This window comes from Octopus sinensis, linkage group LG2 (assembly GCF_006345805.1).
Source record: "Octopus sinensis linkage group LG2, ASM634580v1, whole genome shotgun sequence".
Taxonomy (NCBI): domain Eukaryota; kingdom Metazoa; phylum Mollusca; class Cephalopoda; order Octopoda; family Octopodidae; genus Octopus; species Octopus sinensis.
The window spans coordinates 92,491,382-92,514,674 of record NC_042998.1 but is presented as its reverse complement, the minus strand read 5'-3'; the positions used below and the strand labels follow the sequence as shown (position 1 = coordinate 92,514,674).

Below are 23,293 nucleotides of genomic sequence, written 5' to 3'. Positions count from 1 at the left end.
TTAGCCCTTGGTCAATTTAAAATTTCATGACCATGTATTCCAGCTTTGATCATGTTGCCTTTTTGTATAATAGGACCTTACATTAGTCAGTGTGTTCTTCTTTATTTCAGATGTTAGGATTTTACCTGAGGGAGATTTGGCTGGCATTACTAGCAAATCATGTGTCCATATCAAGGTACCCTTATTAACTGAAGTGGATTTCACAGGCATTGCTCGTTTGGAACCTTGTTTTTAGGCAGTTGTCATAGAGTTGGCATCATTGGGTAGCTGTTAGGCTAATACCTAGGTTTGCATAACTATGATGTCATTTGCATATGAGTTTGTATAGAGCTATATTTAAAAGTATATATATACTGGTATACTGTTTGGGAAACTACGTAGTCTGGATATGTTATTATTGTAGTCTATATTAGGCTTGGCAAGTTGTGAAGAGGCTTACTCATGTGTATTTTGTTTGTTAGAAAGGTGCTTTGTATTTTATTTATACGTAGGTAAAGAACAACAAAGTTAAAAACTCTACTATTGTTACTAATAGTTCAAGAGGTGTGTTATGGTATGTTGTTGTTGAAGTCATTGTATAAGTTTTTCTGTATGGTTTGTGAGTAGTGGGGTAACTTAGTGTAATGATGTGGATTTGTGAGTTGGAGAGAGGAGCCAGTGGGTCAATAACATCAAAAACTATTCTGAGATGTTTTTGCAATTCTAATACTTAGCAGAAAACCCAACTTCAGTATCAGTTTTTTTTTTTTACTTTTGTTAAGAATTATTAGAATTCTTCACATTTTCAAGATTGTCAAGATCAGGTATCAATGTTATAAATAGTTGATGAGTGCAATAATTTTTTGCAGTCCCTATATTTTTGAGGGCAGTGTATATTTGTGATTTGCAGTACTCTGGGGCTTTTGAGTTTTTACATTTCCATAATGCTTTTCTGGTCTCTGCTGGAATGTAAGGAAATGGTCAAAGGAACATGTATGGTTTCTGTTTTCTATTTCTGTTTTCTTTGTGTGGCTTCAGAAAAGTGTTTAATCAAGATGTTTTCATGCCGTTGAGGTATGGGGATGTTATTTTAATGCTAAGCTGTTATAGGGATGTAGTGTTCTATTATGTTTCATTATCAGGGTTATTGATGAGGCTAATTATTTTGTATAACATTTTACTCTTTTGGAATTTATTCCAAATACAAGCATTTATCAGTTTTGAGTAATTTTTTTGCCTTTTTTGTATATTTTGTTAAGTCATTTGATGCAGTTTTATTTCACTTGTGTGTGGGGGAGGGTGCTGGCAGTTCTTGTTTGAAGTTGTCCTTGGTTTTTATCTGGTATTAAATTCTGTATTTTGTTGATGCTTTCTTTTTATAAAGTATTTATATATTTATTTGTGATTCATATTTTTTTTATTTATTTGTGATTCATATTTTTTATGAAAAGATCTTGTAATATGAAAAGCAATGAAATGAAATATTGACAATATAAAATTGTCATTTAACTGAGAAATGATAGACACCACCAAAGAGAAGCTGTTTTGAAGACTTATCTAACTGAAGCTTGCTCACAAAAATGAACACCTGTTTGATGTCAGCTTTAGTTAGAATCAAAAGAAGGTTAGATTAAATGGTTACAAAAATGTAGTTATAAATGCATGTACAATGTATAGACATGTGCAAAATAAAAAGTTGGCACTAGCTTTCAGCTGGCATCCTTTGAGATATGGTTCTAATACCATCAAATTGTCTTTTAAAAAACTCGTATTCGGATCTAATATCTCTAAAAAGTGTTTCTTTCAACAGTTTCTTGAAATCTTAGTGTTGCCATTTTTTCTTTCTGAACTAAAACTTTATCTATTGAAAAGTTATATCTTGAACAGTATCTAAAATTGATGAGTTGAGTCTAAGTTTATGGTATTGAGATTTTACTTTAACAGTGATGTGTGAGATATTAAAACACCATAAGACAGGTTGCAATCCATCATGGTTTCTATTTAGTAGGACTGTTGGGTACACAGTGAATGCTACAGCTCTTAGAGATGTAGCTGTTCTCTCAATCATGAAAAATGTGCTTTATTAAATCACTTTATAAGTATCTCTTAAGTATTAAATCACTTTAGTATTAAATCACTTATAAGTCATAAGAGTTACAAGTTTCAGTTACTTTTTTATTTTATACACTCAAAAAGACCACACAAGGTGTATTTTTAGATAGTAAACTCCAGGAATAAAACGAGATTTTTTTTTACCTATTTTTGGAACTGTTAAAGTAAGTACTAAAGGAGCTGCTAGAAAAAAAAATAGGCGGCATGAACTAACACTATACCCACAAATGAAGATAAAAAATGATACTATGTAATACTATGCAAGCATAGAAATGTTATTTTCTGTGTATACATTTTGTTAACATCCTTTCTCATAACTGTAAGTTTATGATAGTTCACTGTTGACTACGTTGTTGTTATGAGATCAGACATAAATATAACCATTGTTACATCCTTATGAAATATTTGTGGACTGTTTACATCGACGTGTTCAACTGACATAGGTATAAACTTCTAATTCACAGGTGAATGGTTGGCAACTGGGTTACATTCAGCTACAAAGGAATTATTCCATCAAAGTCATTCAATCCATTCTAACACTGAAAAAATTCTGGAATTTTAAACAGCATTTGCAATATTTATATAACCTATATTATATACTAGCTATCTTTATTTGTTGTAATGGTATTAGTCTTTTATTGGATTCCTACTATTCCTTTATTTCAGAGACACTTTTTTTCCAGTTTGTAACCATTTATTTATTACAGTCTTTCCCTTTATAACAAAATCTATTTACCTAAGAAGTAGCTTTAGCAGCTCTACTTCTGTTTCATTCATAGAGTATGAAACAGTTGTAGTGATTACTCACTGGTGTATATGCTTATAGTTATGTAGATCTGAACAAGACAGGATATTTGGCACAAACCCAATGATAATGGTATTTTGGAGTTAGTAGGATTCCTAGCAGGAGTGGTTGTGTGGTAAGTAGCTTGCTTACCAACCACATTGTTCCGGGTTCAGTCCCACTGCATGGCACCTTGGGCAAGTGTCTTCTACTATAGCCTTGGGCCTACCAAAGCCTTGTGAGTGGATTTGGTATACAGAAACTGAAAGAAGCCCATCGTATATATATATATATATATATATATATAATATATATATATATATATATATATATATTTATTGAAATGGATAAATGAATTATCTTGTTACGGATTATTCAAAATTTAACCGATACATGGGTAGCAAAAATCACAACAGAAAAATTTGCGGCCTTTGAAACATGTGTAGAAAATAATAAAAGGAATTCTGTAGAATTTTCGTTCAGCTCCATTTCTTCCCTTCACTAAATATATATATATATATATATATGTATATATATATATATATGTGTGTGTGTGTGTGTGTGTGTGTGTGTGTGTGTGTGTGTGTGTGTGTCTTTGTTTGTCCCCCCCCCCCAACATCGCTTGACAATCGATGCTGGTGTGTTTGTGTACCTGTAATTTAGCGGTTCGGCAAAAGAGACCGATAGAATAAGTATTAGGCTTACAAAGAATAAGTCCAGGGGTCGATTTGCTCGACTAAAGGTGGTGCTCCAGCATGGTCGCAGTCAAATGGCTGAAGCAAGTAAAAAAGTAAAAGAGTATTAGATTGAGAGAAAGGAAACTTTGCCTTTTGTTTTTTCAGAATTGATAAAACAAGTACCAGTAATTGATAATTCCCCTCCCCTAAAATTTCAGGCCTTATACCTATTATAGAAAGGATTATTAAAAATGCAGTGAGCTAGCAGAACCATAAGCATATGAAAAACAAAACACTTAGCAGCATTTTGTCAGTCTTTACATTTTGAGCTCAATTTCTGCCAAGGTTGACTTTGTCTTTCATTCTTTCAAAGTTGAGAAAATAGGTATCAGTCAAATACTGGGGTTGATGTAATTGATTTCCCCACCCACTCAGAAACTGTTGGTCTTGTGCCAAAACTTGAAGCCATTATTGTTAGTGAACTAGTTGACTGATTAACCAGTTAAACAATTGATTACCGGACAAATCATTTAATCAATCAGCTGGTTTGTCAGAGTCCTTTTGTTGCTATTTGTGACCTCATCAATGACATGATCTTGTCTGCTCTAGGTCTGTTACTGCCCCAAACTGGATACATTGTGTTCTTTTCCTGATATTTATAATTTCTGGATTATGTTAGCATGCGTGGGTTGCATAATCAGTGTGTGTGTGTGAACATTGCAAGCGTATTTGTGTATGTTCATGTGTGCACATATGCAAGCCTGCATGTCACTTCCTGCATGCGCATGTTTGCTATGTTACAGTGCAGTGCTTTAATGCTTTGCTTTGCTTCTTGAGATTTCTTCTGAATTAATTGACGCTTATATATTCTCCACACCCACACATTTATCTCCATATTTATTCCCCCCTCCCATATATATATATATATATATCCACATACAAATACATCTATACATATCCATCTATATGCATGCATACACACACATTTATACATATCCATTTATATGCATGCATACATACTCACACACACACACAACCACATACACACTCACATATATACGTGTGTGTGTGTGTGTTGTGATGGGGCAGTTCATGTTAAAGGACTGGTGATGACCTTGAGACTGTCACTATTTCTCTTGTACTTTATTTTAAGCATGCTCTTTGTATCAGGTATACACATAGCCTCTTCTGTTTGTCATTCTTTGGGTGTATTGATAAGAGTTTTAATTCTATATTCTTTAGCATAACGCTATGGTTTTCATTTGCATGTTGACATAGTATTGATGTAGGTGACTTTTCTTCATATTCTTGTTAGTGCTCCTATATTCTCTTTGTTATGCTTCAGGTGTTTTCCCTTATATAAGTTGTGATGTCACTCTCCATGCAATTCATGAATATGGTATACTGCATTACTACTTTTACAATTCATTTTAAGATTCTCTCTGCAAACTATATAATTGCTGTTACTATTGATGAGTAGTCCTATTGAAAGTGGTGTGACTGATCTCGCCAGCTTTTCAACTATTTCACACCTAAGTTTCTCTGTTTAGCGCTTTCCTAAATTTAAGGGTTGGATCACCTTTAGTGGTAGTGTGACTGAACATTATGTCTTTACACTTGTCAATATTATACCATAGTGGAGGTCCATAGCTTAGTGGTTAAGGTGCTGGACTTGTGAAATTGTGGTTTCAATTCCTGGACTAGGTAATGCATTGTGTTCTTGAGCAAAACACTTCATTTCACACTGCTCCAGGCGACTCAGCTGGCTAAAATGAGTAATCCTATGACAGACCAGTGTGCTATCCAGGGAGGAATATATACCCCAGAGAAACAAGGAAACTGGCCCCTATATTCATTATGGGTTAATGTGGACTAACCAACTATTATACTATGAATCTGCCTTACCGACCTCACTTATTCTTCCTCACTTAATCCATGACTTGTTCTAATATGCAAGGCAAGTTCTATGTGTGTAATATCTTATAAGGTTTTCTTTTTCTTGCCACCCCACTCCTTCCCTGTATACATTGATTCTATCCTTTTTGGTAATACTCAGAGAACTGCACTCAGTAGAGGAGGTATTGTGAACACTTATTTCACAGGGTTGTCACAAAAACTATATTTTTCATTCTTACTAAATCTATTACTAGTATGCTGATCTTCCCATTACCACATATAGCAGAGTTCCTCTGAACTAAGTATTTGGTGGTCATACATTTCCATAATGTGAATGGGGGACCTGGATTTTGCTCTGTATTGTTTCTAGCCCGGTGTCAGTGTCAAGTATGGACAGTCTATTATTTGTGTGTTTGGATAGATAATCTATGCCTCCTTGATACTTACATGAGTGGACTTAACTATATGCTAGATGCTGTCATGGTGTTACTTTCAGGTTCATTTACTGATGCATAACTATAAAGTTTATGTTATCTACATATTGGCTGTACATAGTTATGGTTATAGATTTCTCTTCTAAACCATTAAATCGCTGGTCACATATCTTGCAATATATTGTGTGCTGTGTTGTTAAGAGTGTTTCCCTTTTGTTAATGCATGGTCAACTGATGTGAAAGTGTTGTTGCTGTATGTCCAGTGTAACAGTTTGAGACATGGAATTTATAGCTTTCATTGGTTATCTGAAGTAGGTTTTGTGATTTGTGTCTGGTTTCATATTGATGTGAAGGTAGTATGTGTTGATCTCCATGTCTACACATTGTTACTTACTGCTTGTAATGATACTGCTTGTGTCCTGCATAAACAAACATTCTGGTAACTTAGTGGTTCAACTTGTGTAAACACTGAATAGATTATCTTATTTGAAAACAGTTAAGTGTTGACATCAAGAAGAGCAACTAGCCATAGAATACTGCTTCTTCAAGAAGTCTCATCTAGTAAATGATAAAATGAGCAAGTGGACAGTGTCAGTGTATGTGTGCATATGTGTGTGAGCATCATCAGCATACAAGTATGGTTTTTTTGTCACCTGTCTTGGTAACAGGAAGGAAAATCTACCTCAACAAATTCTGTTTGACCTCATGGAAGAGTGGACATTAAATAATGATGATTAATATGTATGCAATCATCATCATAAGGCTGGTTTCCAGATTTGTATGGCTTATATATTCCTCTCCTGAATGACATGCAGGAATACTTATTTTTGCCAAATGAGTGGAATGGAGCAACATGAAATGAAATGAAATGTTTTGTTGAAAAACACCTAATCCAGGAATTGACACAACAATCTTATGATCATGAGTGCAACACCATAACCACTAACCCACACACCTCCACTATGTGTGTGTGTATGAGACTGATAAAAAGAATTTGTACTGTAATTTTTATTGCAAATATTGAATGTATCATCTTGCTGAAAATTTTCTGGCAGCACCTTTGCATTCAAACCTGCATATTTTGCAGTTGTGTTATTGTAAATATTCTACATTCCTGTTATTCTGTTCTATTTCTACATCATTATTCCTTCAACCATCAATTTATCTATACGGTGTGGTTTGGATTTGAAATACAATATTTCCATTGCCTGTCAATCATGTCAGATCTGGCTAGATGTTATTTCCAGTTCTTTTCAAGTTATTTAAATACTTTATTAACTCTGATCATAACGTAAAACTTTCTACTCTGGCTTTCTAATTTGTATGCATATGTCTATTATCTTTAAGTCTTACTTCCTGTCAGCTGCATCCATAACTTATTAGCATTTTATTATATTACTTATATACATAATATAGTTTCCATTAATGTCAACCTTTTGGTCAATTTTATATATATATATATATATACATATATATATACTCTCTTTTTACTCTTTTACTTGTTTCAGTCATTTGACTGCGGCCATGCTGGAGCACCACCTTTAACCAAGCAACTCGACCCCGGGACTTATTCTTTTGTAAGCCCAGTACTCATTCTATTGGTCTCTTTTGCCGAACCGCTAAGTAACGGGGACATAAACACACCAGCATCGGTTGTCAAGCAATGCTAGGGGGACAAACACAGACACACTAACACACACATGCATATATATACATATATACGACGGGCTTCTTTCAGTTTCCGTCTACCAAATCCACTCACAAGGCTTTGGTCGGCCTGAGGCTATAGTAGAAGACACTTGCCCAAGGTGCCACGCAGTGGGACTGAACCCAGAACCATGTGGTTGGTAAACAAGCTACTTACCACACAGTCACTCCTGCGCCTATATATATACATACACACATATATATATATATATATATTTCAATTCTGTTTACTGTCATGTAACATCTTGTAATAGTTTAGATTGTATAGTTTTCTCTTCTTTGTGTTTCTCAATTATAAACTTTACTTACTTTGTATTTATCATTGTTTTACAAAATTAAAATTAAATTTCAATAATTTTAATTTTCCTGAACTAAAACCTCCTGTGCATTTATTTTGTACTTGCATGAATATAAAGTATAGTTTTAAAAGCTCTGTGTTTTAAGTTTCTGTTATTTATATATTGTATTTTTTTATTGCTTTTTTCACTGTAATTTTATTACTCACTCTATTTTTATTTATTTATTTATTTATTTATTTATTACTATCACTGAGTCTTCCCTTCATTCACAGTGAACTGATAGCTTTAAGATATTGATTTCTTCCAGCTGACTTTTAAAATGCTCTATAATTTAGCAGTGGTTTTACTTGAAACTTAATTTCATTGTATTTTTTCAGTGTTATCAGTTGTTGTTAGTTTTTGTTGTTTTTTCTTTCTCTTTTTTTTTTTTACTAATGAAATTTTTAAAGATGGAATTATTATTGTGCAAAAGTATAGTGCAATTGTACGTTGTTGAAGAGAATTTTTCTGCTTCAGCAAATTTGATAATGTTTAAGAAAATTTCTTTGAAAATGGTAATAATATAATTATAATAATTCTCTATTAAATCTTTTTAACTCATGTATTTCACAATAATCAAACTTTAAACAATTTAAAATGTAAATTATACTATAAAATATATTTAAAAAAAACTTAAGTAATCCTTTTATCAACAGTAAAATCTCAAAGAGCTGATATTTGTCTTTCGCTTTAGTAGTATTAAGCAGAGACTGTTCCACATTCTAAGAGGGAAGTTTAATGTTCTGTAAATAAACTGGTACCTGTTTTATCAGCAGTTAAAACCAAAGTAAACTGAGTTGAGTTGATCAGGGTAAATTCCTGTAAAGGATCAATAATATGGACTCAATTGCTAGCTTTTATTGCAATCCTAGCTGTCTACTTAATGCAGTTTTGGTAGAAACTTACTTAAAAGATAATTCTTGTATAATGGAGCATATTGATTATAATATGATACCATGAGCGGGTGTCTTCTACTATAGCCCTGGGCTGACCAAAGTCTTCAGAATGGATTTGCTTGATGGAAACTGAAAGAAGCCCATTGTATATACACGTGCACATGTCTGTGTGTAAGACTCTGTGTGTGTTTGTGTCTCCCTGTCTTACCATCATGTGATTGTTGTAAATTATCTTTCACTGGTACACAGTGTCATTCATTTCCTATATTTTGTGAAAGCCTATCTGGCCATGAAAAAATATTACCTTATTTGGAAACAGCTGAAGGTTGCAACAGGAAGGGCATTTGAATATAGAAAATCTGCCTCTGTAAAGTTTGTCTGACCCATGCAAGCAGGGAAGGGTGGTCATTGAAGCAATGATGATGATAATAAGGAAGAGGTGGAGAATGTCTCTTTTTCTTGGCATGGTTTCTTAACTAGTCGATGCTTATTTAGAAATAATTTATGAATGTAACTTTGTAATGTAATTTTAGATATTTTTATGATTACAAAATTCATTGTCTTTTTCCTGGCTGTTTTCTTTTTTTTTATACCTTCTTCATGTGACTGCATCTGAGAGCTATATCAAAAATTTCTGTTCCCTATTAAATTTAGTGGGTCCTCAGGTTCATGTGTGTTTTTATCAATAGCAACAATGTAGTTAGGTTTCCTTCAATAGTCAGTAAGGACTTCTGATCTCTCTTTTTAAGTTTAGAAAAAAAAACAGTCAAGTGATATTTAAAAAAGATCACACGACCAATACCATTGTAGGACTAAGAGAGCTGAACAAAGCTAATTGACTGTTGACAATAACTACCTCTTTGTTTAGGTTTGTTGATGAGCATTTGCTTGTATGTGTGTATGCACAAATGCATGCATGAATATAGAAAGAGATAGTATGGAAAATCATAAGGAGCATAATGTTACTAAGAAAAAAAAATCTTTTATCCAGTTTAACTATCAGCAACCACCACGACCACCATTTAACATCTGTTTTGCATGCTGGTATGGGTTGGATGGTTTCACAGTAGCTGGCAAGCCAGAGGACTGAGCCAGACTCTACTGTCTGCTTTGGCATGGTTATTATATTAGTTTATATTATTACATTATCATCTGCTTTTTACATTCCAAGCCTGAAATGGCTCTAATATTTTTTCAATCTCCCTTCTTCTTCTCCTCCAAAAAAGGGCAAAACTTTATGCACCCATTGGTCAATAGTTCTTCTATACACATCCCTATGTTGTATAGAACTTTCAAATCTTTCTACTTCAATATATAATACACATTTTATGTGTGTGTGTGTGTGTGTGTGTGTGTGTGTGTGTGTGTGCGTGCGCGCACATATATATATATATATATATATATATGTATGAATGCTTACATATACGTAAATAATTCTGTATCCTGTATTAATTTAATTCATTACTGTTTCCTATGTCTCTCTCACACTCTATCTATCTTTTGACCCACCACCATCTCATTGTCTGACAGACTTCTTTCTTGTAAACTCCTCTATGCTATTTATAGCCCAGCCAGCCAGCATGCTCTTTCTTCCTTAGTGTAAGTCCTTACCCTAAATGTTGTAATTCTCCTGCTACTCGCTGCATGAGCACACACACACTTCTTTCATTTTCTGAAAATTCTTTTAAACTGATTTTGACTGATGCATACTACCACTAATTTCGTCAGGGGGACTCTAATGTCTTTATTTTCTTTTATATAAAATAATATTTTGGAAGACAAGCTTACCATAAAACACAATCTTTGTCTCATATTTCACTATATGTCTTCTGTATACTGAACAGCAGTACAACACAGTCCTGCAATGTGACCAGGCTTCTGGTGAATGACTAGAAATTCTAGTAATTTATTTCTTCAATATTCTTATCAAGGTTTATCTTTTCATATGTCACTTTTCACAACACAGAAGATTTATTATCTAAAAAGCAGCATAGCATGAATTAGATGTTGGCAACACCTTGCAGTTATTTAGTTTTCTCCCAGATTATCAGTCATTCCAGTTTTTGTTTTGGAACTAGGCTCAGTCCTAATTGGAAATAAAGAATACTTGGTGATATCCCTATTTTTAATATTTTGTCATTTATTTGTTTCAGTTTTTGAACTGCGATCCTGCTGTGGCACTGGCTTAAAAGGTTTAGTTAAACAAATAGATCCCAAACTTTTTCAGGCTGCCAACCTCTTGGTTTTAAGGTCACATTCCTAGTGCCCCCCTCCCCCCACTACCACCACTCATCATCACAGACCATTTTCTGTAGCAAATTCAAAACAACAGTATTTCACAAATAAAACTTGACCTAATTAACCCTTTATTTATATATTTTTTTTTACATTCATTGCCTGTTTTGGTCACCCCATTATTGCCTCATTTCTACTGCCCCCCGTTGAGGTGGTACCACCCACTTTGGGAACCATTGAGTTAAAGCCTAGTACTTATCCTATTGGTCTCTTTTGTTGAGCCATTAAGTTGCAAGGATGTAAACAAACCAACATCAATTGTTAAGCAGTGGGAGGGCTGACAGTCACATAATTACACACACATGACATGACACACATGCATCACCCACACTCACACATTAAATGTGTTTCCACAGTTTCCATCTATCAGATTCCTTCACAAAGCAATGGTCAGCCTGAGGCTGTAGTAGAAGACACTTGTCCAAAAAGCCATGCAGTGGAACTGAACCTGAAGCTACAGGGTTGCAAAACATGTTTCTTAACCACACAGTCATAACCATGCCTATATAAATAAATAAATCTTCATTGATTGATGTCTACAATAATGTCCAGAAGGGCACTTTATATTTTTATACTCTCTTTACTCTTTTACTTGTCTCAGCACCACCTTTAGTCGAGCAAATCGACCCCAGGACTTATTCTTTGCAAGCCTAGTACTTATTCTATCGGTCTCTTTTGCTGTACCGCTAAGTTATAGGGACATAAACACACCAGCATTGGTTGTCAAGCGATGTTGGGAGGACAAACACAGACACACAAACATACACACATACATACATACATACATATATATATATATATATATATATATATATATATATATACATCAGGCTTCTTTCAGTTTCCGTCTACCAAATCCACTCACAAGACTTTGGTCAGCCTGAGGCTATAGTAGAAGACTCTTGCCCAAGGTGCCACGCAGTGGGACTGAACCCGGAACCATGTGGTTGGTAAGCAAGCTAATTACCACATGGCCATTCCTATGCCTGTTATGTTATATCTTTTTATATTATTCTTTGAAATCATGCGTGATGACGGAATTGTTAATTGTAACCTTTTTCTTTCTTTTTTTTTTGCAGATAACAAGAGGAGGTTTTATTGCTTGCTAGATAAGCATACCTGACATCTGTGGTGTGAAGATGGGGAGCTCTTCATCGAAATTCCGGAAATATTTGCAGAATGGCGATGAAATAGCTGCTCTAAATGTATATAATGGTAACAATGAGTTTCGTAAATCACTGGATCCCAACAGTTCTTATGGTGACTCTTGTAACCATGAGACACCTGTCCATTATGCATCAAGGCATGGTATGAGAACATTACTACGGTAAGATACCTTTTCTCAATCCCTTTTAGTTTTTCTAAATATCATCATTATCATTGTCATCATTATCATCATCATCATTGTTTAATATCATTTTTTCTATGCAAGCATAAGTTGGAGGGTTTGACATGAACTGACAAGATAGGGAACTGAGCCAAGATTCAATGTCTGCTTTGGCATGGTTTCTACAGCTCAATGCCCTTCTTATCACTGGCTACCTCATAGGGTGTACTGGGTATTTTTTAATTTCAATTATCTTTTGAAAGTGATTAAGTCACCCTTATCATTTTAACCTCCACTTTCCCATGCTTGCATGGGTCAGATGGAATTTGTGGAGGCAAATTTTCATTGTCTTGATGCCCGTCACCTTTTTCTAAGCAAGGTAGACTTTCTTCATGGAAGACTGGAGACAAACAACATCAGTTGTATGATGGTGATACTTATTTACAATCATCACTTGTGCACTCTATATACACACAAACCTTTTGTCTACCAGATCCTCTCATTAGACTTCGGTCAGCTTGAAGCTATTGTTAAAGTCACTTGCTCAAAGTTCCACACAGTAGGACTGAACCTAAAACCACATGGCTTGGAAACAAACTTCTTAACAACATAGCTACAGTTGCTTTATAAATATATATTTTATATGTGCTACTTTAAATGTAATTCATTGCTACTTACTCAAAGAAAATTCCAAAGTTTTTATTTTAAATTTGTACAAACCTGTAATACAATTTTTGATAATAATGAATTATCATAATTTGAGTGTCAGTTTTTCTGGGTTTTTTTTCATCCATATGATATGGGTTGGATGGGTCTGCTATATCACACATTTGCTACTCACCTCACCCCTCCATCATATCTAATAAAGCAGGATAATGCCTTTCTTTCTGTGCATCTTCAGAATTTTCTTTGTCACTAGTACCATCTACTAACAGTACATGACATAGTCTTGTACAGAAGTCATTGTCAATTCACAGCACAATTGTCTGTATAAATTGACTAATGCTTTTTGTACATACACAATTGCTCTCACAACTCATTTGTGCTTCATCTTTCATGCAAGTTAACATCATGTGTCCAGTAGCAATATGCACTATTGTCTTTCTCTTCAGTCTCCACAAATGTTTTGCATTCAGTGTTCATGTCTAATTAATCTTGCATTATAACACTCTTTACATAGGAAAAAGAGAGAGGGAGAAACCATTTGATGCCAAGGGAATTAACTTCTCTCTCTGACCTTTATTGCTATCTTTTTTCTTTCTTACTCCAGATAGTATGTTCACACTAAACCACATCTAGTCTTAATAAGGTCACATATAAAATGAAATTGTTTAACTATAACTCATCATCACCATTTAATGTCCATTGTCCATGCTGGCATGGGTTGTGTGGTTTGACTGGGCTAGCATGTTGGAAGGCTGTGCCAGGCTCCAGTCTGATTTGGCATGGTTTTCTATGGCTGGATGCCCTTCTTAATGCCAGCCACTCCAAGAGTTTAATGGGTGCTTTTATGTACCATTTGCATGACACCGGTATCTGCCACAACTGCAGTTTTACTTGGCTTGATGGGTGTTCTTCTCAAGCATGACATAATGCCAAAGGTCTCGGTCATTCCCCTCGTGAGGCCCAACACTCAAAAGGAACTCAGCCACTTTGCCTCCTTGGGGCCCAACACTCAAAAGGAACTCACAAGCTGTATAATCCTTTCACTGAATTAATTCCATAACTAACACTAATGCTTACTATTTCTTTACATCTGTTACATTTGAATTTCTAGTTCTTTGTCAGTTGCCAGAAGCTGCTCTTCATTGGTTGTGGGCCCATTGTTTGTATATAGAACCATGTTTCTTCTTTGATAGTATTGAGACTTTGTGTTTTGCCCTAGTGACTAGTTCGCCAGACTGATCTTTGGACTTTAGACCAGTTAGTCTGATTTGAAGCTTTTTGCCTGACATTATGTAAGCCTGATTGTTAGTATATTAAAGCTTTCAGGGATGCAACTAATCCTGTGTTGTTGCCATAATAACTATATGATGTTAGGAAGGGCATGCAGCTATAGAAACTATGGAGTTTGGTGCAGTCTTTTGGCTTGCCAACTCTTGCTGAACCATCCAAACCATACCAGCATGGAAAACAGTTGTTAAATGATGATGATGAATAGTAGGGAACTGAATGTCAAGTTTCACTAAGTATATTGCCAATTCTGACATTATTTGCAACACCATAGAAAATGGTTAACAAGAAATTCATACCTGATTTTATAGAACATCCTCCAAACTACAGCTTGGAATTTGTGGAAGTCCTTTCCTCAAATAGTTAGTTAGTAAAATGATTTGTTCTTATCTAACATTTCATGAATGTTGACTTTAAATGCATCATCTATGAGTGCCGTGCAAGTCTTTTCTCTTTCAATAAGAAAACATTCCTTTTTTTTTTTTTTGAGTATTATCGAGTATCTCTCTTTGTGAAACATATCCTTAACATAGCTGGGATTATATCTGAGAGACTGACCCTCCTCTTCAGGCTCAGAAAATACTTCAGCCCCTTACCATTTATTGATACTCTACAAAGTTCAAGTGCGGCTTGCAAAGGAGTATTGCTTCCACATCTGGGACTGGTCTGTTGCTACATACAGACACAGATATCTTTGACCACATTCAGAGAAAAGTAACTCAATTGGCTTGTGTAAAATCAATTGCTCAAAGATATATCCTAGACACCGGCCTGCAGGCATGCTCTCTCCTCTTTTTATGGTTTCTACTGCTTCTAAAAACTGGAGTTTGCTGTATCAAGGCATCGCCATTTTGTTCCTCTTGGCTCATTCATCTCTCTACCTCTCAATGCCCATGTTGTGTCCAACCCCTTTTGGTCCTGCACTAACCGCAACAGGGAGAGTTGACCCAAAGATGCTGACAAAATGAACAGTGAAATTTTTAGTGTTGATCTGTCCAAACCATCTTGCCATAGAAAAGTGACATTGAAATGATTATGGTATCAGTGATAGCCTCTATCATCACTACCATCATTATTACCATTATCATCATTGTTGCCATAATCATCATCATCATCGTCAACATCCCCATTGTCATCATCATCATCATCACTATCATCATTGTTGGCATTGTCATTATTATCTGTTATCTTCACCGTTGTTATTGTCTGTCATCATATTCATCGTTGTTGTCGTCGTCATCACCATTGTTGTCATCATCATTGTCATCATCATCCTCATTGTTGTCATCATCAATCATCATCATTGTCAAAGGTATATGGAGTACCCAGTGTTGTAGTCTCAAATCAGGAGCCATTGCAAAAGTTTATGAATAATATTTTAATTTATTTTCGGCTGTTTGGTTATTATTAGAAAAAGCAGAGTATCAATAACAAAAAAAAAAAACTAATTTTCTCTGATTTTATTATTTTTTTTTTTATAAAACCTGAAACGGTCTGTAAATACTGCCTATTAATATTCTGATCAGTCTGAATGAGTATAAAGAGATGGTTATTGTTGAGTTAGATCTCTATTCTTTCATTTTTTCCCCGACCTTCTCTAACACTCACAATGGTAGCTAGACAGATTTAGAAGAATTAGAACTAAACGCAAAAAAAAAAAAATTAAAAAATAGATAAATATTAGTGATGATGCAAAGCAGGACAAAACTACAACAGAAGCTAATTATAACAGACATAATAATGATGGTAGCATCTGAAACAAAAAACAACATCAAACAAAACAAAATGTTTTAAACACAAACTTATTATAAGGTAGTAAACAGCTAGAAGAAATCCACCATTTTTTTTTAATTTCAAACATTTGCAAAACTGTTTGAATATACATTGAAGGTTATTTTTGTTCCTTCACAGCACTCAATTTAGAGCAGTTAATAGCTGATAATATAATATTGATTTTTTTTTTATTGATAAAGAGTATTTTTGTCTTTTGGGGTTTTTTGTATTTTTTTTTTTTTAGTTGATTGAAATGATTCGTTGTATTATTATTGTTTTTATCTGAATGTATTTCTTTGTCCAGGAGGAGACAAAAGACAGTCAACCTTATGCATTGTAAAATAAGAAAAAAAAAAGATTACATATTGTTAAGCATTCAGCTTGATGTTTTGCTATCTGCAACATCTTTATGCCTTCATTTTGTTTCTTTACTGCAATTTTGACAAAGATGTTGAACAGTTTGAGCAAAATTTCATTATAAGGTCAGCATTCTATATTGGGTACATTGTTTCTAGGAAGAGGCTTTAAAACATATGTTGTTATCACCATCATCATCATCATTTTAATGTCTACTTTTCCATGTTTGCATGGATCAGATGAGAGCACATTGGAGCAGAGTTTTCTATGGTTGGATGCCCAACTCCCATCCATTTCCAAGCAAGTCTATCAGACAACAAACAACTTGGACATGGTTGCCTGGAGACTGGAGACAAATGGCATCATAAGAATGAGCCTTTTGCTTACAGAAACCATGCAATGTGTCAAGGCATGCTTTTTAACACCATCTGCATGAACAGTGAAGCTATTCTTTTCAACCAGTGAATACATGTGAAAGCAACAGGAAATACAAACTCACACAAACACACACTTACATGAATATCACTCATCCTTTACTTGTTCCAGCCATTAGACCGGCCAATTGAAGAATTTTAGTTGAATGAATAAACCCCAGTACATTATTTTTTCTTACTTATGTTAGCTATCGTTCTCTTTTGCTAAACCACTAAGTTACAGGGACATAAATACACCAACACCAGTTGTCAAGCAGTAAACACAGATTACACACATGCACACACACACACACACACACATCCAAATATATATATATGACAGGCTTCTTTCAAATCTTACAAAGATTTGATTAGCCTGAGGCTATACTAGAAGACACTTGCCCAGTGAGACTGAACACGGAACCATGTGGTCAGAAAGCAAACTTCTTATTTCTTTATTGCCTACAAGGGGCTAAACATAGAGGGGACAAACAAGGACAGACAAAGGGATTAAGTCAATTACATCGACCCCAGTGCGTAACTGGTACTTAATTTATCGACCCCGAAAGGATGAAAGGTAAAGTCAACCTTGGTGGAATTTCAACTCAGAACATAACGGCATACGAAATACTACTAAACATTTTGTCGGCATGCTGTTTCTGCCAGCTCACCACCTTGCAAAGAAGAAAGCAAAGTTCTTACCACTCAGCCTCTTGCCTGTACCTTCTTATATATTATTTATTATTTAATAACTGCTTGATTTGGCTCCATGCAACTTAGTTTCATAGGCTCTTCAAATGACCCAATCTAATTAGGATTATAGAGACCGAATGATTTGAGTGCAAATGGCATTGGTATAATGGGCTACTATGGTTAACACAGGTCACGTTGTGTCATTGATATAGTAGTAAAATCAGTTTCAATTCTGTATTCCAATCTGAATTCCTAGGACCATGTACTAGGACTAGGTTTTGGTGGCTACTGTCTATTTACACAACACACAACAGGCTTCTCACAGTTTCCCTTCACCAAAACCACTCACAAGTCCTGGGCTATGGTACAGGCACTTGCCCAAGGTACCACACAGTAGTACTGGATCCAAAACCTTGTGGCTTAGAAATTAACTTCTTATCCACACTATCATATGTAAACACTGTATGTGTTAAAATAGATTTGGCTGCAATTACAAATAATTTTAGGTCATCTAAACTACTAGAAATAATAGCCAAATCTCCATCAAATTATACCATATTGTCTTTAAAAAGGAAGATACATAGATTCATCAGGTAATACATTCTTAGAGGCACTGAAAAATTGATGGTCTGGGTCATGACTGGATTGTCTTTTATGGTAGCTTGATCATGCTTGACCTGAGCCTTAAACAATTAAAATAGTGTTCTAGTAGATAAATAATATGGAGAACTGAAATTTTCTCTAACATTTGTAAACCTCAGAAAATATATGCCTTGCTGTCAACAAAACATAGGTGTAACATTAATATACTAGAACCTGTTATATAAAATGGAAAATACATATTTAACCACCTGAATATGGCAAACACAACACAAAACAAACATACATATCAAAATAGTTACAACAGTGATTGTTGCACTAGGTCTATGATTCTATGATGAGTATTTAACCACTGCTAGAGTATCTCATAATTTGAGACAAGCACATATAAGCTATCATGTCAATCTTTGCCTCTAAATCATTTAGTCATAAATATTTTATAGCCAAATATATGCAGTGGGTTGTCATTCTCACATTGCACTCTAAATGACCAGTCATTGTATGAAGTAAAGTTTGTGTTACAATACCAACTGAGTAAAGATTGATATAACGGTTGCTCAGAATGTATGTATACTGTCCCCTTGCTTTAGTTATACTGAAACTGAACTGACCAAAGTTACTCTATTACAAATTTCTTTGACATTACTTATAATTGTTTTATTATAAAAATGTTGCACCTTCCCTGATAATGTTTGAGTTACTTCTGAAGCTTTTTAGGAACTGGTTTCCACACTTTAGTTTCTGGGATGTTTATATTTTTCAATCATTCATTTAATTTGGTTTGTTTGCAGTGCAGTGACTACATTTAGGCATTTCCTATTAGCTAGGCAAATAATATTTACTCTCTTGCTCAACACTATAATGATATGCTTATGTAAAAAAAAATCAGAAATCACAATCTGACTCACACACAGAATGTATATATTTCTTTATTTTTCTTCATTAGCATGCAAGAAACTAGATTATTAGTTTTACACTGCTAATTTTACATGTTCTTTTCTATTATTATTTAATATGAGAAGGAGAGAAAGTGCCCAAAATTTTATTAGGCCTTCTCACACAGGTGGAGTTGCAGTTAATGTTAAAGCTGGAGTTTTTGCTTGTTGATATTTGTAAAGGAAATATTTGAAGAGAGATCTGGAGTATCAAGTGTGGGGTGTAGGTGAAGTGAGACACAGTTGGGATAATAAGAAAAGGAGTGGAAATATAGAAGTGGTACACAACTACCTTGTTTAAACAAAGAATTGCTGTAGATTCAACATAAGTGACAGATAGTAACTGCAGTGGTTTGTGTGAAGAAAAGTTTGTCAAGAAGTCAAATGGCTTTTACTTGGATGTAATCCAGGATTCTCTATCCTAAATATTCGAGTAGATTTTTCATGTGGTGTGTACTTGTGCTTTTTAAAATGAAGCATCAGTTCAGGGCTGAAATATTTTCTGACTTGGAATAAAGCCCACACAGGAAAATGTATAATTACTCACATAATCTTGACTTATTATTTTCTAAAAATTTGGCATGCAGTCTATCTTGATACTAGTTACTACTTTATGAAATATGTTAATGTGTTTTTTAACCCGTCGTAATATTGAAATAGATTTACTTTAGGATCATTTGTAGAAACATAAGTACAACTTTATGTCATTTAATCCTGAGCTTATAGGTACAGGAATGACTGCATGGTTATGGAGATCACTATGAAACCATATGATTCTAGCTTCAGTACTGCTATACTGCATCTTTGTGAGTGAATTTAGTAGACAGAAAATTGAGAAACCCTTTGACTCTGTGTGTGTGTGTGTGTGTTATGTAAAAAGGTAAAATCCCAGCCTTTTCTCTGACTGGAGAATTTCTAATAGGAACTTCCTTATATGTCTATCTAACATGTAAATCTCTGTAATACCTATTAACAAATGAAATGGTGATAAATAATACCAAAAAATTTTCAAACTTCCTGTTTCATTATATGTATATATATCACTCTCTCAGAGTGTAAAGTAGTTTGTATGATGCTTGTGTACGAACAGCTATAAAAAAAATAGGTGCTCATCAACTAAACCTTTCAAAGTGTCTCTCTAACATGGCTTCAATCTAATAACTAAAACTAGTAATAAAAGAGCATAATCCTTGGCTAAAAAGTAAACAATCCTTGCTGTCTTTCCTGCTGACATTTTGCAGCTTCTACATACTGTTCCACTTCCTTTATCTGTATTATACTATAATCTTCAGTGTTTGTCATTATAGTTTTACCTATTCCAAAATGTAAAATATATTACTAAACCAAATAAGAATTGCTTCACATATGGTATTCTTGTACACACATTATGGCTTTCTGTTTCTATAATGTTAAGCTTCACATCTTCATTTACTAGCCAAAACACAGGAGATCCTTTTTACCTGAAGAATTAATCACACTACATGGCTTAAATTTACCATAGAATACAGTGTTTTCTTTTTATTTTCACAGAATGTGCATTATTTTGATCACTATCATCCTGCAGTATATAGAGTCATATTTTTTGTGCAGCATGCTACAGCAGACTTTGGTCTTCAGTGTTACTGTTTTATTTTTTTTCTCATAACTTGAAAATTTTCGTGTCTCCTATTATTTTTTATTTTCTCTTTATCATTCACTTTCCAGTCTTTCCTTTAGGCTTTTCAGCAGCCATGTTTATTTCTTCATTCAGTTGTCTATAAGTGTGGGACTCCTTTTCCTTCATTAACATATTATCAAACATTCTCATTCCATTCCAACTCTTCAAATATTTTATTGCCTGTACTAATCAGCTATGCTCTATCTATCTATTCCAAGAAGATCATCCCTAACTATAAGGAATATGTTTTGTCCTTAAACATATAAATATTTTTAAAAATGTATTTCTATAATATGGTATCTTGAAAGTAAATATAACTTGCTATATGCTTAGTGTTAATCATATAAAAAAAAAATATGAGTATAGTATGGTATCTGATTTTGAACTTTTCTTTTTACCTGTCTTAACATAAAATGATAGTTTATTAGAAGCAAAATATTGAGGACAAAGAAGTTTTTATGAGTCACAACAATTTTGTAAGCTTTATGTTACATTATATCAGACACAGGTTGTGTCATTAACCAGTTGGAGGAGGTGTTCTCCTGGGGTTAAAAAAGAGTAGTAACATTGTTTCATACAGAACAGCCTTATTGAAGTGGTAACAAACATTACTTTTCAGTAGAGTTACTACTTGCATCACTTATCAAGACTTTAAAACTAGCTACTTTGCTTGTGTTATATTGGTTTGTCAGATAAATTCATTGGTTCTTTTCCACTTATTTTAAACCTTATATTTCATCTACTGTTTTAACAAATCAATCAATAATATATTTTCCTTTATTGTTCCTGACTTCCTGCCAATGTTCCCCTAGCATGTCAATACCTTGATTGCAGAAACCACTAGGTCTTTACTCAAAGAATTCATCAAGTCATGTTTTCAGCTCCATATTGTTGTTGAATGAAATACCTTTCAGACTGTTGGAGAGTGACTGAGAAAGGTGATAATCTGAAGGCCCTATATCAGGAGAATACAATGGGTGTGGTAGAACTTTTCAACTAAACTCTTCAATAGCATTTTTTGTCAAATTAGTGAGTACTGTTATGTTGAAGAAGAATGTTGTGTTACCGATGGGGGTCATTTCATCTGGATTGCCAATCGAGTGAAGGTTTCAGGCAATGGTATCATGAAAGGATCCCATCTATCAGGCCAATTCCTTTGATAATTGGCATGGATTCTCAGGGATGAGCTCAATCTTCATTGAATTAAACACATTGGTCAGAATGTGGAGAATCACTGAGGTTGTATTTCTCCTCCTTGATGAGTGAAAACTATTTCTGTGCAATTCTTTCAGAAATAATACTTTCTCTATACACAACACAAATATCTCTAGTGATTTTGGCAGCTTTGAAGCCTTATTTTAATGCAAAGAGAAGTAAATATCAAGAATGCTAATTTTTTTCTACTTGACACTCCATTGTCATTTGTCTGAAAAGAGGCAAAATTCACTGACATTTCAAAAACAATAAACAAAAGTTATGGAGGAAGAATAGGGCTACAAAAAAAGAAAAAGAAAAAAAAACTAATAAAACACCATGATAAAAACATTTTCTGTATCAATTCAAATAACATTGTAAAGTAACAAACAAATATATCTGACAACTCAATAATTAGATTTGTATTAATTATATTAACATGAAACAAAAGTTTAGATTATTGGTACTGAAGAAGCAGAATTGAAGTTTGGAAAGAGTTTTAGTGTGAAGAAGTGTCATACCCTAACAGTTATGGGAACTTGTGGATGACATAGACCCAGGAAGACATGGGATGAGGTAGTGAAGCTCAACCTTCAAAATTGGGCCTCACACAAGCAATGGCAAGTGACTGAAACCTTTGGAGATATGCCATGCTTGAGAAGATCCAGCAAACCAAGTGAGATCATAGTTGTGGCTGATGCCAGTGTTGCGTAACTGGCTCATTTAAAAGCACCCTTCAGTTGTTGGGTGACATGCCATGCTTCTGAAAACCTATTGAACCAAGTGAAATCGTAGTCATGGCCCCTACATTCGCGGAGTGGTTGACAATTGGAAGGGTATCCAGCTGTAGAAACCTTGCCAAATCAGATTGAAGTCCGGTGCAGTTTCCTGACTTGCCAGTTCTCAGTCAAACCGTCCAACCCATGCCTGCATGGAAAGCAGACGTTAAACAACAATGATGATGATGATTTATATATATATATATATATATAAGTAAAGAAACAAGCAAAAATAGATCTACCAAAACAGACCTTGTCAGTGCTGGTACCACATAAAATGTACCCCAGTCCACTCTATAAAGTGGTTGACATTAGAAAAGGAATCCAGCTGTAAGAACCATGCCAAAGCAAACAGTGGAGCTTGGTGCAATCTTCTGGCTTTCCAGCTCCTGTCAAACCATCCCACCTATGCCAGCATGGAAGATGGATGTTAAATAATGATGATGATATATAAAGTGGAGAAAAAGTGAAGTTCATATGAGTGTCATAGATGG

General features: G+C 34.4%; 1 protein-coding gene across 6 annotated transcripts in view; it reads left to right on the top strand.

The window, feature by feature from the left end:
- The window catches only part of LOC115223791 (ankyrin repeat and IBR domain-containing protein 1), a 312,949-nt gene that overhangs the window by 117,774 nt on the left and 171,882 nt on the right, over positions 1-23,293 (top strand). For all 6 annotated transcript variants that reach the window (XM_036515478.1, XM_036515472.1, XM_029794458.2 and 3 more), the window contains one exon: positions 12,198-12,445. In XM_036515478.1, coding sequence (XP_036371371.1) covers positions 12,258-12,445 — 188 coding nt within the window. In that variant the 5' untranslated portion in view covers positions 12,198-12,257. The remainder of the gene's footprint in view (positions 1-12,197; positions 12,446-23,293) is intronic.